The sequence below is a fragment of the Haliotis rufescens genome, unplaced genomic scaffold (assembly GCF_023055435.1).
Source record: "Haliotis rufescens isolate VD_foot unplaced genomic scaffold, xgHalRufe1.0.p SCAF_2, whole genome shotgun sequence".
NCBI lineage: Eukaryota > Metazoa > Mollusca > Gastropoda > Lepetellida > Haliotidae > Haliotis > Haliotis rufescens.
In genome coordinates, this window is record NW_025963890.1 from 78,744,658 (window position 1) to 78,761,090 (window position 16,433).

The 16,433-nt window shown below is 38.9% G+C and overlaps 2 protein-coding genes across 6 annotated transcripts in view; one reads left to right on the plus strand and one right to left on the minus strand.

Moving 5' to 3' along the window:
- LOC125382163 overlaps nucleotides 1-16,433 on the plus strand; it is a 67,802-nt gene that overhangs the window by 15,860 nt on the left and 35,509 nt on the right. The window lies entirely within an intron of this gene.
- LOC125382162 lies at nucleotides 2,354-7,337 on the minus strand. Its single transcript, XM_048400662.1, has 2 exons — nucleotides 3,292-7,337; nucleotides 2,354-3,155 (listed from the first exon to the last, which is right to left on the minus strand). Exon 1 carries the CDS (start codon nucleotides 7,062-7,064, stop codon nucleotides 3,348-3,350), a length of 3,717 nt encoding a protein of 1,238 aa, XP_048256619.1. The 5' UTR covers nucleotides 7,065-7,337; the 3' UTR covers nucleotides 2,354-3,155; nucleotides 3,292-3,347.

The window sequence follows — 16,433 nt, forward strand, 5'->3', positions numbered from 1 at the left end:
AATACCAACACAACAGAAGACAGTTACAGTCCTCATCGTCCAACCTTTGTGGTCATTATTGTTTATATTATTTGTTGTATAAATGCAAAACAGAACTTACCCTTCAAACCTTTGTGCAGATATTTGATGTGCAAGTCCGTTTTAACAATGATGAGCATGTGTCAAAGTTTATCTGTAATTATTTTAGATATTGTTTGTTATCTTGTCATACCTGTGTCATGTAACATACTACTGTACTTGTGTAACCCATTACAAAAAAGAAAATAAAAAAGAAAATTAGTGTAGTCATTCGAGTTTGTTCTATAAATATAAGTAACTCAGCTGTAATGTCACAGTTGAATTATTGTGCTCAGAGTGTGATCATGGAACGTAAGTGTCTCTTACCAATACAAACACCTACCACCATATCTGTGATTGGTGGATCTTCCTCAGGGAAAACAGTTTGGGTGAAAAGGTTGTTAGAGCAGACTAATCTGATGTTTGACAAACCTCCCAACCTTATTGTGTACTGCTATGCTGTATGGCAAGACATCTACAGTGACATGCGGCAAAACATTTCTAACATTCTTTTTATGGATTCCCTTCCAACTGAGAATGATTTGAAAATGTGGTCTGAGCAATCTGAAAAGAACATGGTGTTGGTCATGGATGACATGATGATGGATATATGTAAAAGTCCACTGATGTTAAATCTCTACACTACATTGTCTCATCATTGGGGAATCAGTGTTATAAATATTCAACAGTCTGCTTATCCTAAGGGGGATTGTAACCGAACTATTTCCTTGAATACACACTACTTCATTTTGCTATCTAACCCACGTTCTGCACATGAATATAAAATCTTGGCATCTCAAATATTTCCGGGTCAAGCCAAATATTTTACTGAATCATTTCGTGATGCAGTGGAGGGAAAGAAATTTCAATATTTAATGATTGATGTATCACCCTATTCCGATCCTCAGTATGGGCGTCTGCGCAGTGGTGTCTTTCCAGATGAAGTATGTATTGTGTACCAACCCAAATAAAAGCTACTGCTCAAAGTTATACCCACCAGTTGCCTGTCTTACCAATGAACAGATCAGTTGCTTACTGAGATCATCATGGATGTTTGCGGACGATTTGAAGATATTGCTAACGATTGTTCAGTGATTTCAACCAATGCTGAAGTGTATGGTCATAGCTTTTGTGAGAGATTAAAGTCCTTTGTCAGTTGGCCTATGCAAATGAAACAGTCACTGAAGACTATGGCACAAGCAGGATTCATTTACACGGGTCAATCAGATAAAGTCTACTGTTTCATGTGTCGATTGCGTGTACATAAATGGATGCCAGAAGATGATCCACTAACTGAACATTTCAGGTTATCACCTCAGTGTAGTTACATAAACATGATAGCTTCTAATACTGAATGAGAGACATTGGCTATGGTGTATGAGGAATATTAGAGTCTAAGCATACATAGATATATATATATATAAAAGACACAATTACCTAGTTGGATCATTTCACATTGTGATCTCCTCACTTCAATATGGGTGATTTACTGGAAAAACATCTGTCTTTTCTTCAAACACTACTGCAGGCTAATGTGAAGCAGAGAAAAGCTTTACTTCAATATGTGTCATGTGAACAAATGCATGCTATTAATAGCATGATGTTAAACATTTTGAAAGGGAATATTCCACTCTCACTGATGGATAAAACTCGCTTGCACCGTCATAGGTTTCACATTAGAACATTGGCTGCCAAAGAAGGTTTTCCCAATCGGATTAAAAAGGAGGTGTTGATAAGACATCATTCCATCTTGCCTATTTGCATTGCTGCACTGTTAGATTACCTACATCATGAGCAGACCTATGGTTCTCCTGAACAGGAACACATACCAACGTCTAATAGACAACCAGGAAAAGGAGAAGACAGTGACACAGGAACAACAGATAATGACAGTGACTCCAGATCAGGAGACGAGTCCTCTGAGACTGAATGAGACCCCTGAAGAAATCACCCATGATGAAGCACAGATTAAAGCGAATACGAACTTGATTCTGGATCTACTTCTTAAGGATGTGTCATTAACTAAAACGATTGGCAAACTTGCCAAACTATGGTACTTTATCAAGGATCAGATCAGAAATGCTCACTTCAGACTGAATAATCAGTTAGAAATTGTTTTAGATAATGAGAATGTGTGGATCGGAACTAACGTTATTGACCTCATTCGTTTTACTGTGATGCATCGTGGGGCTGTTCCTTCAGGCTACCGTGACTTTCTCAATCTTTTAAAAATGCTCCATGTACCGAAGCGGCTTTTGTATAAGCCAGATGTCAAGAAAAAGAACGACAAAAGAAAAAAGGCAAAATCATCTTTATATATAAAACGACAAGCACAACATGGTGTACCCGGTGCTAACACTACTGCAAAATTAAGAAAACTAGAGTCTTTCTAACTGTACATGTACATTGAATTCATGATATGTATTCTATGTAACTTTCAGATTGTAAAGCAATAAAATAATGCTAACACATGCGACTTTTAGTTATTACTATCTTCCATGTTCATGAGGACTCTGAGCTGCATCTCAAGTCTTTCTTTTCTGTCATTGCAGAAGAAATGACTATGCATATAATCCGAGTCATTGTAATGCACAGTGTGCTGGTCCTGAAACTCTAGCCCAAGGCTTACCCTCTGTTGCTTGGCTTTTTCCAAGATGGTATGAAGGGGCAGCTCATTCACTGCACGATCAAAGTATTGAGTAATACACTCGTCACTGTTCATCATGAGACACTGGTGATGTACTTGCGATGGATGATTAACTTCACATCCATAACAATTATCACAACATAACTTCCGAACAAGTCTCTGGAGTTCATTGAGATAGTGAGTTTCCAAGACGCCTACGAAAAGTCTTTTGTTTCGACGCAGCTGTAAGCGATTGGTTATTTGTCTCCTGTTGATGTGAATTTCACGCACAGTTACTGAATAGTTGGGTGTTTGATGATTCTCGTCTTGATGGAACATTCTTCTTGCACGCTGTAAACCTGCCTGCATGGCATCCTCATGGCTTCTTCGGAAGCTTCTGCCTTCATAATACAGTATGTCATTGCTGCCGTTTCGTCTTAACTGGTAAATGAATCCGGTGGTACTCATGTTGCTGTAATCATAAAGATAATTAAATGAGTGAAACACTTTAAGTGAGATGATAACAGCAATTATTACTATTAATATTAGAATTATTATTATTGTTAAATTAAAAATGGATAACATTCGGCAAAAAAGCCTGAGGGTACCTGTATCAATCACCCATCTCTAAAATGTGGAACTTGAACAGCATTACCACATACTCTTAGACTGGTGAATACCCATAGGGTAAACTATATATACCATCCTCTAGTACATAACGTTTATCATCTAAGGGGGATAATGCTATTTTGCTCAATGACTCAGTGTATAAAGTGTTATTGTGAGAGCGAATGAGTGAATAGGAACAATAAAAAGGTTTCCTCTCCAGGAGACTGTCTTTGTATTTCTTATGGGTCAATTGCTTAGCAATGACAGATTTCTTTATTCCTTTAGCTGTCTTTTGGTTTGATACAGTGTTCTCATCTGATTGTATCAAAAAGGAATACATTTTGCTTTTCAACCCTACAAACTCTAAAATGATCTTTCCTGCAGCTTCATCCTTCATCTTTCCTGTGACTTTTTTGTTTTCATTCGAATACAATCCTTTAGGATCGTTCTGATCATAATTGGAAGTATCAAACAAATGCAGATTTTGCTTCATGAATATGTAGGGATCAAGCAAAGTCTCGTGTGGAGGGGCATGAATGTGCAAAAAGAGACTGTCTGTGTCTGTCATGAGCAAGTCCAATCGTTCTGGTCCATATTGCTGTTGCATGACGTCATAATAGAAAGAAAGGATTTGAAATTTGGCTAAATCCAAAATACTGAAACCAACAGCGATAGGTTGATCTAAATGGACAGACACTTGCTCCATTTCCACGGACACAACATCTTCTGAAAACACTTTCACCTGCTTGAAATTGGTTTTAGCTACATAACTGCGAAATTGCTGTCTTTGGGTCACTAAGTGCACGGATTTCCGCTTGCGTTTATTCATACAGAACCTGCCAAACACACAATTATTCATAAGTTTATATCGGTCCTTGTCACAGGCATCAGTTGCGTGTTTGCGACTTTCCAAATTTAACTGAACATAGGGTTTCAACCAGGGACCTTGCTTGAACTTTAACACCCTATGAATGTGTTGGAGGACTAGCCCATGTCTCAAATACAGTTGCAAAGTTTTGAAATGAACCACATAGTTCAAGCGGTCTTTTAAAGTAGCAAACAATTTCTTGCCTGAGGGTTTTTGACACTGGGAGGTATAGAACTGGCTGAGTAACTCTTTGTGATAAGGTGAAAAGTCCTCAAAGGGAATGTTGTCATGGGTAGGAGCCATGGGGAAAGCAGCATGAAGTTTGTGTAAATGTTTAGGATAGTGCAAGTCCACTTCCAAAATGTAACCTGTATCCCCTTGGGTATCTATTGTAACCCAATCAATAGTTTCATAATCTTGTGCTGACATGAACTGATAGTTACCAATAGGCAGGGGTTCCAGCATAACTCCAGAATAAAGACTGTTAAAGTCCATGTACAGAAGCACTGAGGCCTCTTTTTCTGGGTTATAATTAGACATGTATTCATTGTTGCTTTCGGCAAATTTCTTACCGATGACAGACACGCCTCCCCGAATGGAATTTTCCACAAAATTGTAACTATCTACATCAGTGAAGAGATCAAGCTTGACCCCGGTGACTTTCAGTGCTGCATCAATACAAAACCCAGGCATGGAATAGTAGTGACAGATGTCAAGTCCATAATCTGCTAAACATCCAGTTCTGAATGTTTCGACAATATCAGCCAACAACAGTGTGTCTACAACCACATACAACCGTGTAAAGTCAGACATTGTGTTGCATGCGAATGTATGCCACAATTCATGGGCAAAGACATAGTCTTCATCAGTAATGCCTTCATCACTCAAGGAACTGTAGAAGGATTCTTTAGGTGGCAACTGTGTGTCATTTAATTTTTCCCATGAATCCATGTACTCATAAGGAAAAGGAAGCTTTCGAGTCATTATACCAACATGCTGTGGGAACTGCTCTTTCAAGAAAACAAATGTGTCTAATCCTTTATTCATCTGATTCTTAGTCAGAGCATCTAAAGAGCTTTGCAAAAATTTGCAAGAATCTAGGAAGACCAGATCATTGTCCACAGTAAAAGACAGAAACTGTTCAGAATTATGGGGTATGATCTGAATACTTCTCTCTCCAAATTCACGTGCTGCTTCAAGAATAAGATGCGTATCATAACGCTCTGAATTATGCAACATCAGATACACTTTCTTTTGCAGCTGGAAATTTAGGTTACACTTGTTGTGTAATACTTGTCTAAAAGCACCACTGAGATGGTCATGATCTAACACCCTATCTTTCCCTAACTCTTTTCCACATAATCCACACTGAGTTGTGTTTGCTATGGTTGTCCTATCCTGATGAGATAATTGCATGGGAACAACATTGGCAAAGATCTCCTTAATTTCATCATATTCTCTTAAAATGTCTTGAATAAAGTGTTCTGCTGCATCTGAACCTACATAGGTTTGAACAGATTTCGAATACCGCTGCTCTGAACAAATAACTTTGTAAGCATAGGCACAAGGAACATGTCTGTTCAAACGCGATGCATGATTTTCGACCGGCAACAGCAAACTTTCAAAATCGGCCACAATAAGAAATTTAGCTCTTTCTGTTTTAGCTTCAGATCGTAATCCAAACTGATAGACTGCTTTCTCGGGTTTAGGCATATTGACACGTTGAGCTTTATCAAAACAATACCCCTTGTGCTTATTCAACCTTTCTTGTGAGCTGTATGTCCACAAACATTTTCTGCAAATATAATACTGGTTACTACGTTTTTTCTCAGGGTTTTTGACAAAAATTTTCAACTTAGTGATCAAACAAAAATGGGTGTCTGCTTTCGTTTCTACATCCATAAGTTCATGACCCTCTAAGCCTAAGAATCCTTCGAAATCTTCGGGCTCGTTCTCTTGTGAAAGCATCAACAAATCAATTTGACTGTCTGGTTCTATGTTGGATACGTTGCTTATGTAAAGTGGATAGAGAGTCTTATCTTCGAAGCCATACACATTGATACTCAACTGATTGACTTGTTCAAATCGTGGGATTTGTTTGAGTGTCATCGGAAAAGTAAACCCATCCAAATTCAATCTGTTCACAAAAGGTTGATAATGCTTCACCCGTGTTGGATGATGCGGAGCGGGAAACAGTTTGGCTAAAATGCTATAGATAAAACACATCTCATCATTGTTTTCTACATTCACAACGCTTTTAGTTTTGTATGCAATTTCTTTGGGAAGAGGGATGTATGTACCGCCTTTAAAAGGCTTAAATTTAACCATGATCACTTTCATCATTGCAATGTCTAGCACGTTTAAATTAGAATGCTCACCCTGATAATTATCTAGTGAACGCAATATCTTGTGCATGGCTTCAAGGTATTGATCGGACAAATTGGTTCCTTGTGTAGCTATGACCATTGTGCTTCGAAAGTAAGCCTCATGAATATTAGCTGTTTCATCTTCAGTAGGTTTAACCATTCTGATGTGAAGACATAATCCCCATTTCACTGACTGTTTCTCTCTGAGTTCTGTCTTGATCACATCAATAATGACAGCTTGTTGATTCACCATAAAATGTAAAGCATCTGTAGCACCCTGCCCTTTAAACTCATACTCTCTCACATCTCCCCCTAAAGATTCGCTGGTACATGGGCGAGCATGATCAGAAGTGTCACCAACAGGTTCAGGATTGGAAGGAGTACCTGGTTGGGAGGGAATGGGAGGCAAAGAAGGGTTGGATGGATGTGCAGATACTGTAGCCGTTTTTTTCCTACTTAACTTGCCTTTGCTACCACCCCACATATCATGTCCTGTTCTATTCTTATGCAGTCGCAATGCTTTCGAAGTTGGAAACATTGTCTGACAAGTCTGACAGGTTACATCATTTTGTGAAATCTCGTTTATGAGGTAGGGATTGGGATAAGAAGGAGAAACATCAGGGGAGGGGATGGGCGGTGGAGGGGGGTAGGAGGAAGGAATGGGAGGTGGTGATGAGGTGGAAGGAGAATCATATTGCGAAGTCGTGTTTAGACAATGTGGTAAGTGTGATTGAAAAGCAAGTTCATGGGTAAAGTGTTGAAAACACAGTGAACATTGGCAAACCAAAGGATTGACTACTTTTTGACAGCTTTTCACATGTCGTTTTAAACTTTCTTTTCTGGAAAAATATTTTCTACAATACTGACATGAAAATTGACCCCCAACTTTCCCACATATTTGTTGATGCCTTGTTAAATTTCTTTTAAAACCAAAACAAGTGTGACAATTTTCACAGTAGGAGTCTCTACTCGTGGTGTACATAGTCATAAAATAGGTATTCACCAACTAAGTGTGTATGAGTTGGTAGTTACCTGAAAACAAAAAACAAAAAACGAACATCAACTAAGCATTAGACTAACATGGTTACTAACAGTTTTAAGTATTATATCGTGATAATAAGTTTTAAATAATACGTCAAGTGTATAAGTTTTAAATAATCTAACAAGTGTATAAGTGTAAGTATGCAGTAAAAGTGGAGTACTTGCTCTTTTGCTGGAGATTCCTATCCTAAGGATGCGTGTTAAGGGTTAACGTTTCCGGTACACTTTTGGTTGATGTTGCCTTGGCAATTTCTCAGACGAAAATGGTGAAAAATATAAAAGTGGATGGACTTCTTATTCCAAACTATACATTTTGGAGCTCTATAGAAATATTAGTTCAAACTTAAGTGCAAACAGCTGCATACAATGAACATGAGTGGTTTGGCTGCTATTCAAAACAGTTTCAGGTTGCTTCAAGACAGATGTATCAAGCGGGGTGTATAATAGGGTAGTACTATGAACGGCTGAATCACCTTGACCGAGTACACAAGCTATACAATTTTTTAATTTTATTTTTGTTATTGTTGAGAAATGTTTACCATGGGATGGTACTGAAAACGTGTCTCTTTAAAAGCACAGGTGTTTCTTTATGAAAGACTACATAAAATGAACTGCTGAATCACCTTGACTGAGTACACAAGCTATACAATTTATTGTTGTTGAGTGTTTACCATGGGATGGTGCTGAAAACGTTACACTTTAAAAGCACAGATGTTCCTTAATGAAAGAGCTGTATAGAGAGTGTGTTACTAAAAACTCGATATTGATTAAAAATGAGAGAGTAACAAGTTGTGGCTTTGTGGATTCGTTCTTGTTAAGTCTATAGGGCTGCCGTCTGATCAAACAGGGGAGTATCTAGAAAACGTACTAATTAAAAATCGTATACCATCACTTACAAGCAAAGTATAGTGAGTCAGAAGTAAATGTATACTCCATTTGTATGCGGGGTGTAACAGTTGATACCATTTGAAAAGAACAAGGTAACATAATGAAGTAGTTTTTCCCGTGAGCAAGTGTCAACATGCTGAATCACCTTACTTGAGGAGTGTACCCGTCAGCCCAGTTTGAATTGAGCGCGCTTGACAACTGACGTGGCCTCGTTGTTTAACCCGCGCTCGCTAGAGCGTGCGCCCTGGTTTGATGAATGCAGGGTGTGTGTTGAAAGTACAAGTACCACAATAGAGACGGGTTATGTCAACACGATATACGCCGGGTAATGTAGGGAAAAAAAAAAAAAAAAAAAAAAAAAAAATATATATATATATAAAAATGTACGTCTAGCTGGATTAAATTCATCTTGTACGGACTACACGTTGTACACCATGAACGTGAGACAACCTGTATAGAAAAAAAAAAACATAGAAGAAATAGATAAGACTACGCAATCAGCAAGCTAGCGGTGTCGTTTAATTACATTTAGCGCGCAAGAACGAGGTAGTCACGTCACCGTGCATTGACTATAACGCTGAAGGCAGCCGGATTTCGAATCACCCGCGCTGCGTACTATTGTGAACCATTTGTTAAGAATTATTCAGCCCTGTCCCGACTTGCATAGTTGATGTTTCAACGCTAGCGTTTTCTTTTAACGCGATAACAAATAAACAGTACGGTTTGAGTTTTAACCGTGTAACATGATGTGCACAGTTTTACTTCAGAACGTGCAATTTTGAAAATAGATAGAAAACTGATAAGTACATGTACCCGTGTGACGGCACGAAGCTAGGTTTGTTGGGAAAGTGATGGAAGCAATCTATAGGACATTTTCATGTTTACAATACTCACCCTTAATTCGAAGAGAGAACAGAGTTTATCATGGAAAATTGTTTGACGAGGAAAATGTTTTATTGGAAATATATGTCGAAGTAGGTTTATTCATAGCTAATGTATAGCAGAGAGACTAAGTGACCGACCGCCCATAACAATGTCAACATACCCCGGCCTTACAATTAATGTCAACATACCAGCCTCGCCTGAAGCTTCCCATTCATAAATTGTGTGACCAGTGTCTCGTATTTATGATACGTTAGGGAAGATGTGTTGTTATTTTAAAAGGGAGTTATTATAGAGAGTATATATATGGGTATTCCCCTCATTAAACCTTTCTTTCGTTGGTGTCTATTAAACGTATCCGGTATTTAATATATTTGAATGATGTAGGAAAGTATGTGCGTGTAGATGTTGTACCTATATCCGAACACGAATGTATGACACCTTTCAATAGATCAATTACGGTTATAGCCACGACGCGCAACATGACTATGAGCATGGTTAGCAGTTCATATTTATAAACACATCGTAAATGACAGATTTCTGATGAATGAACTCGCCCGCACACATGTCTATAGGGTTATGTTTGCCCGAACTGTAAACAGTGACACATTGGATAACAGGAAGGGTGTGTGGAATGCACTCGTCCTTGTAAGGGTAAAATACGCGTTTAAACTCACCATTTAAAAGATGACATTACTTTTTAGATGTATTGGTATCAGTGAGTGAGTGAATTTAGTTTTACGCCACACTCGGCATTATTCCAGGTCTAGGACGGTGGTCTGTCAATAAACGAGCTTGGACCAGACAATCCAGTGATCAACAGCATTGATAAGCGCAACAACAATTTCAGGCAACTTTGAAGGTTTTTCAAATCTCTCTTTGTTAGATAAATAAACACTTCTCCGTGAAATATAAGTGCTCCTGTAAAATCCGTGCGAAAATAAATTTGACAGAAACTGCTGATATTATTTTCTAACTGTGGATTTTTTAGTATTAAAAGCAAATTTCGTGATGAAATAAAATTTAAAAAAATAGAATGACGAAGTTGCCTAATACTGAAATTATAATCTGCGCGAGTGGGATTTCTCAGCACAAACGAAACGGACATTTTTTCACAGGCAGAGAAAAAGTTCGCACACTGCTAGATTTATAGAATCTGACGTCTGAATGGACTTTTGTAGTTGAAAGGTCATCCATTGTGTACGTATATGAAAACATTGTGTAGAGTGATCGAGATGAAAATGTTTCAGTGAATATAGGGTATAGACATTATTTCCTTGCGACTGTTATAAAACATGTATTATCAGCTGGCCTTCTCCTCACTCCAACCGCCTATTCTGTCCTGACCAACATATATAATCATCTTAAATCTTATAAATTCATTGCATACCGTAAACATGTAATAAAGTTGTGAATGGGTGATAGATTTACGTTCTTTACACAATGTGCTATTAATACTGATTGCAATGCATATAGTTAAAATTAAATAATAAAATAAAAACTTACCTTTTCAGAATTTGTTTTGGAACACTCTTTCTTGGAAAAAATGCTCCAATAGATTAACAGATGAAATTATATCCCGAATTTCACCTACTGACAGCTGCACTTGTCCATTTGACTGATTTACAGTTAACACTTCAGTCTGCCGGTTCAAAGTAAAATGTATTGAACAAATATCATAAGTTAACAAAGCGTTATGAAGGTGAAAACTATTTCTATAAATTAAAATTTCGTCTAAAATATAAATTAAAAAAGATTTCAAAATTGGTTTCAGATGATTGCACACACTAATAGAAGTATTTCCGTTATAAAATTCGATGTTATATGTCCAATCAGATTTAAAAGAGATTTCGAACGGCATGACAAGACAGCTGAATACTAAAAATAAATAAATTGCATACGCTATATATTTATATGAATCTGTAAAACATTTTTGTGTGGTTTTTCTAACACAACGAACACCGGTGCTATTCAAAGTGCGCGTGACAAATTCATCGTATTTGAACGTATTCTGCTTGGGGATATCTTGTCATTGTATCAGTTGTCAGATTTCGTTAGATAAGATACATAATAGCAACCTACCGCCGCCGTATCAGTTGTCAAATTTCGTTAGATAAGATAAATAATTACAGCCTACCGTCGTCGTTAGTAAATAGTAACAGATAAAGAATAGACTCTGGTCTACTGATTGATATTTGCTTTTCCCACACGTGTTGAAATATAAGTTTGCGGCTTGAAAATGAATAAGATTTACTTTTCCCACACAGGTCAACAACAAAAAAAAGTAGGATAGAGAAGTATAAAGCGTAGTTGTTATAAAAGAGCGGAGGAATAGTTAAGCTATACATTTTAGTACAGCAAGGGGTACTTCGAAAAAAAAAAAAAAAAAAACACCACCAGAAATTAGATTTTTCAAAATGACGTCTAAAGAGTTTTTTTTTAAGATCGCTTGGAATACAAAGTGAAACCGCTGAACCAAACAATCGATCAGTGCTTTTAGTGGAAAAACAAATTCGTTGTTTGGAAGCTCAGACGTTAATTGCTGATTATTATAAAAGAAAAGAAAAACTTCGAAATAAGGTGAGAAGAGTGGCAAGAAGAACACATACCTTCTGCAGAAAATATAAACATTATTCAAAAACAAAGAACAAGAAAGTGGTTGTGAGAAAATTCAACAGAACACTGTTATGTGTTTTACGTACCAACGATTCACTGAGTGAACTGTTTTCGTGTACAGTAAAACACGAGGATATTACGAAACTTGTGCAAGAAAAACTTGAGGATATAACAAAGAACAAGAAGAAAAAGTAGATGTGGGAAAATTCAATAGCACTCTGAAGAGTGATTTACTTGCAAACGATTCGCTTTGGGAACTGTTTTCATGTATAGTAAAACTCGAAGATATTACGAAACATACGAGTAAAAACTTGAGGTTGTTGAAAAATGTGACAGACATACACTCGTTCGTATATTCGATGAAATATGAACAGTTATTGTTAAACTCTAATTTGCTATGTTCTGAGCTTTTTCTTGTGTCATACACTGTATCGGGAAGCGATCGGCTAGTTAGTGATTTAGTTAAAAGTATATATTAATTGATCCTGACTGATTTATGTTTATATATATATATATATATATGTAATCAGGAGAAGCATTTTCATAAGCCTGCTCGGCTTGTTTGCTAAATACTGTCATGAACAATTGATGGAATAAATATGATTAAACCAAATATGAACTGAGCGGATGGTTAATTCAAACGGAATATATGGAGGAAATGATTAATGAAACAGTGTTGATCAGTCAAAAGGTAAGTTCACTTTTATTTTCATTATTATTATTACATCAGTTAGTTATATGTCATAAAGCAGAAAACATACGAATTACACATCTGTCGATGGGTATAATGTATACTTTCTACTCAAGTTCTAACATAATGACGAACACAAGTAACAGCGACTAGTTGGTGATCGTCTAAAAGCAACCTTTAACCCTTAGTGTTACGTTAGCATACTGAAACAGATAAAAAGTTAAAGAGTGATAGAAATGTTAATAGATAAAGGTTAATGAATGCCGCTATGAACAATAACATAATATTTTAACACTTAGTGAAACGTGAATGAAGAAGAGAAAAAATGTTTATAAATGAATTGACACCGGTGAAAGGGTTAACAGGTTCAGCGGTTAAAACCCACACACGAATAGATTTACTCTTGCGTGTAAAGAGTGGGGTGAGAGAGAGCTACCTCTAGTGTATTGATACTAATGTGCGGTGGTGACATAGTTACATGTTTGAACAGAGCGAATATATACAGAGCCAGCCTTACTGCTGGTCTCCTTTAGCAAACTTTTGCTTCCATTGTGTGAAAGGTATTGACTGCCCTCTGTGGTATGCTCCACAAGAATGCTTTTGTTTGTTTCAATACTCTATGCGCCTTTAACACTTAGTGAAACGTGAATGAAGTAGAGAAAAATGATTATAAATGAATTGACTTCGGTGAAAGGGTTAACAGGTTCAGCGGTTAAAACCCACACACGAATATATTTACTCTTGCGTGTAAAGAGTGGGTAAGAGAGAGAGCTCCCTCTAGTGTATTGATACTAATGAGCGGTGCCATAGTTACATGTTTGAACAGAGCGAATATATACAGAGCCAGCCTTACTGCTAGTCTCCTTTAGCAAAATTTGCTTCTATTATGTGAAAGGTATTGACTGACCTCTGTGGTATGCTTTTGTTTGTTTCTTTACTCTACGCTCCACAGGAATGCTTTTGTTTGTTTCTTTACTCTACGCTCCACAGAAATGCTTTTGTTAGAAAATTCCATGCTCCACAGGAATGCTTTTGTTAGAAAAATTCCATGCTCCACAGGAATTTGTTGAAATTCTATGCTCCACAGGAATGCTTTTGTTGGTGCTCCACGCTCCACAGGAATGCTTTTGTCCGGAAGGTATTACTTTCTCTCTACTACCAAGTCTAACACAGCCACGCTACAGTGAGTACCAAGTCTAACACAGCCACTCTACAGTGAGTACCATGTCTAACACAGCCACGCTACAGTGAGTACCAAGTCTAACACAGCCACATTACAGTGAGTACCAAGTCAAACACAGCCACGCTATAGTGAGTACCATGTCTAACACAGCCACGCTACAGTGAGTACCAAGTCTAACACAGCCACGCTACAGTGAGTACCAAGTCTAACACAGCCACGCTACAGTGAGTACCAAGTCTAACACAGCCACACTACAGTGAGTACCATGTCTAACACAGCCACGCTAGAGTGAGTACCAAGTCTAAAACAGCCACGCTACAGTGAGTACCATGTCTAACACAGCCACGTTACAGTGAGTACCAAGTCTAACACAGCCACGCTACAGTGAGTACCAAGTCTAACTCAGCAACGCTACTGTGAGTACCATGTCTTACTCAGCCACGTTACAGTGAGTACCATGTCTAACACAGCCACTCTACAGTGAGTACCATGTCTAACACAGCCACGCTACAGTGAGTACCATGTCTAACACAGCCACGTTACAGTGAGTACCAAGTCTAACACAGCCACGCTGCAGTGAGTACCAAGTCTAACACAGCCACGTTACAGTGAGTACCATGTCTAACTCAGCCACGTTACAGTGAGTACCATGTCTAACACAGCCTCGCTACAGTGAGTACCAAGTCTAACTCAGCCACGCTACAGTGAGTACCATGTCTAACACAGCCATGTAACAGTGAGTACCAAGTCCAACACAGCCACGTTACAGTGAGTACCATGTCTAACACAGCCACGCTACAGTGAGTACCATATCTAACACAGCCACGTTACAGTGAGTACCAAGTCTAACACAGCCACGCTACAGTGAGTACCAAGTCTAACACAGCAACGCTACAGTGAGTAGCAAGTCTAACACAGCAACGCTACAGTGAGTACCATGTCTAACACAGCCACGTTACAGTGAGTACCATGTCTAACACAGCCACTCTACAGTGAGTACCATGTCTAACACAGCCACGTTACAGTGAGTACCATGTCTAACTCAGCCACGTTACAGTGAGTATCATGTCTAACACAGCCACATTACAGTGAGTACCAAGTCTAACACAGCCACATTACAGTGAGTACCATGTCTAACACAGCCACGTTACAGTGAGTACCAAGTGTAACACAGCCACGTTACAGTGAGTACCAAGTCTAACACAGCAACGTTAGAGTGAGTACCATGTCTAACACAGCCACATTACAGTGAGTACCAAGTCTAACCCAGCCACGTTACAGTGAGTACCATGTCTAACACAGCCACATTACAGTGAGTACCATGTCTAACACAGCCACGCTACAGTGAGTACCAAGTCTAACACAGCCACGCTACAGTGAGTACCAACTCAAACACAGCCACTCTACAGTGAGTACCATGTCTAACACAGCCACGCTACAGTGAGTACCAAGTCTAACACAGCCACGCTACAGTGAGTACCAAGTCAAACACAGCCACGCTACAGTGAGTACCATGTCTAACACAGCCACGCTACAGTGAGTACCAAGTCTAACACAGCCAGGCTACTGTGAGTACCAAGTCTAACACAGCCACGCTACAGTGAGTACCAAGTCTAACACAGCCACGCTACAGTGAGTACCATGTCTAACACAGCCACGCTACAGTGAGTACCAAGTCTAACAGAGCCTCGCTACAGTGAGTACCATGTCTAACACAGCCACGTTACAGTGAGTACCAAGTCTAACACAGCCACGCTACAGTGAGTCCCAAGTCTAACTCAGCCACGTTACAGTGAGTACCAAGTCTAACACAGCCACGTTACAGTGAGTACCATGTCTAACACAGCCACTCTACAGTGAGTACCATGTCTAACACAGCCTCGCTACAGTGAGTACCAAGTCTAACACAGCCACGCTACAGTGAGTACCAAGTCTAACTCAGCCACGTTACAGTGAGTACCATGTCTAACACAGCCACGCTACAGTGAGTACCAAGTCTAACACAGCCACGTTACAGTGAGTACCATGTCTAACACAGCCACGCTACAGTGAGTACCGTGTCTAATACAGCCACGTTACAGTGAGTACCATGTCTAACACAGCCACGCTACAGTGAGTACCAAGTCTAACACAGCCACGCTACAGTGAGTACCAAGTCTAACTCAGCCACGTTACAGTGAGTACCAAGTCTAACTCAGCCACGTTACAGTGAGTACCAAGTCTAACTCAGCCACGTTACAGTGAGTACCAAGTCTAACACAGCCACATTACAGTGAGTACCAAGTCTAACACAGCCACGTTACAGTGAGTACCATGTCTAACACAGCCACTCTACAATGAGTACCATGTCTAATACAGCCACGTTACAGTGAGTACCATGTCTAACACAGCCACGCTACAGTGAGTACCAAGTCTAACACAGCCACGCTACAGTGAGTACCATGTCTAAGTCAGCCACGTTACAGTGAGTACCAAGTGTAACTCAGCCACGTTACAGTGAGTACCAAGTCTAACACAGCCACATTACAGTGAGTACCAAGTCTAACACAGCCACGTTACAGTGAGTACCATGTCTAACACAGCCACTCTACAGTGAGTACCATGTC

Coding starts and splice junctions, on each gene's coding strand:
- LOC125382162 (XM_048400662.1), bottom strand. CDS start 7,064: ATGTTTCCAACTTCGAAAGCATTGCGACTGCATAAGAATAGAACAGGA.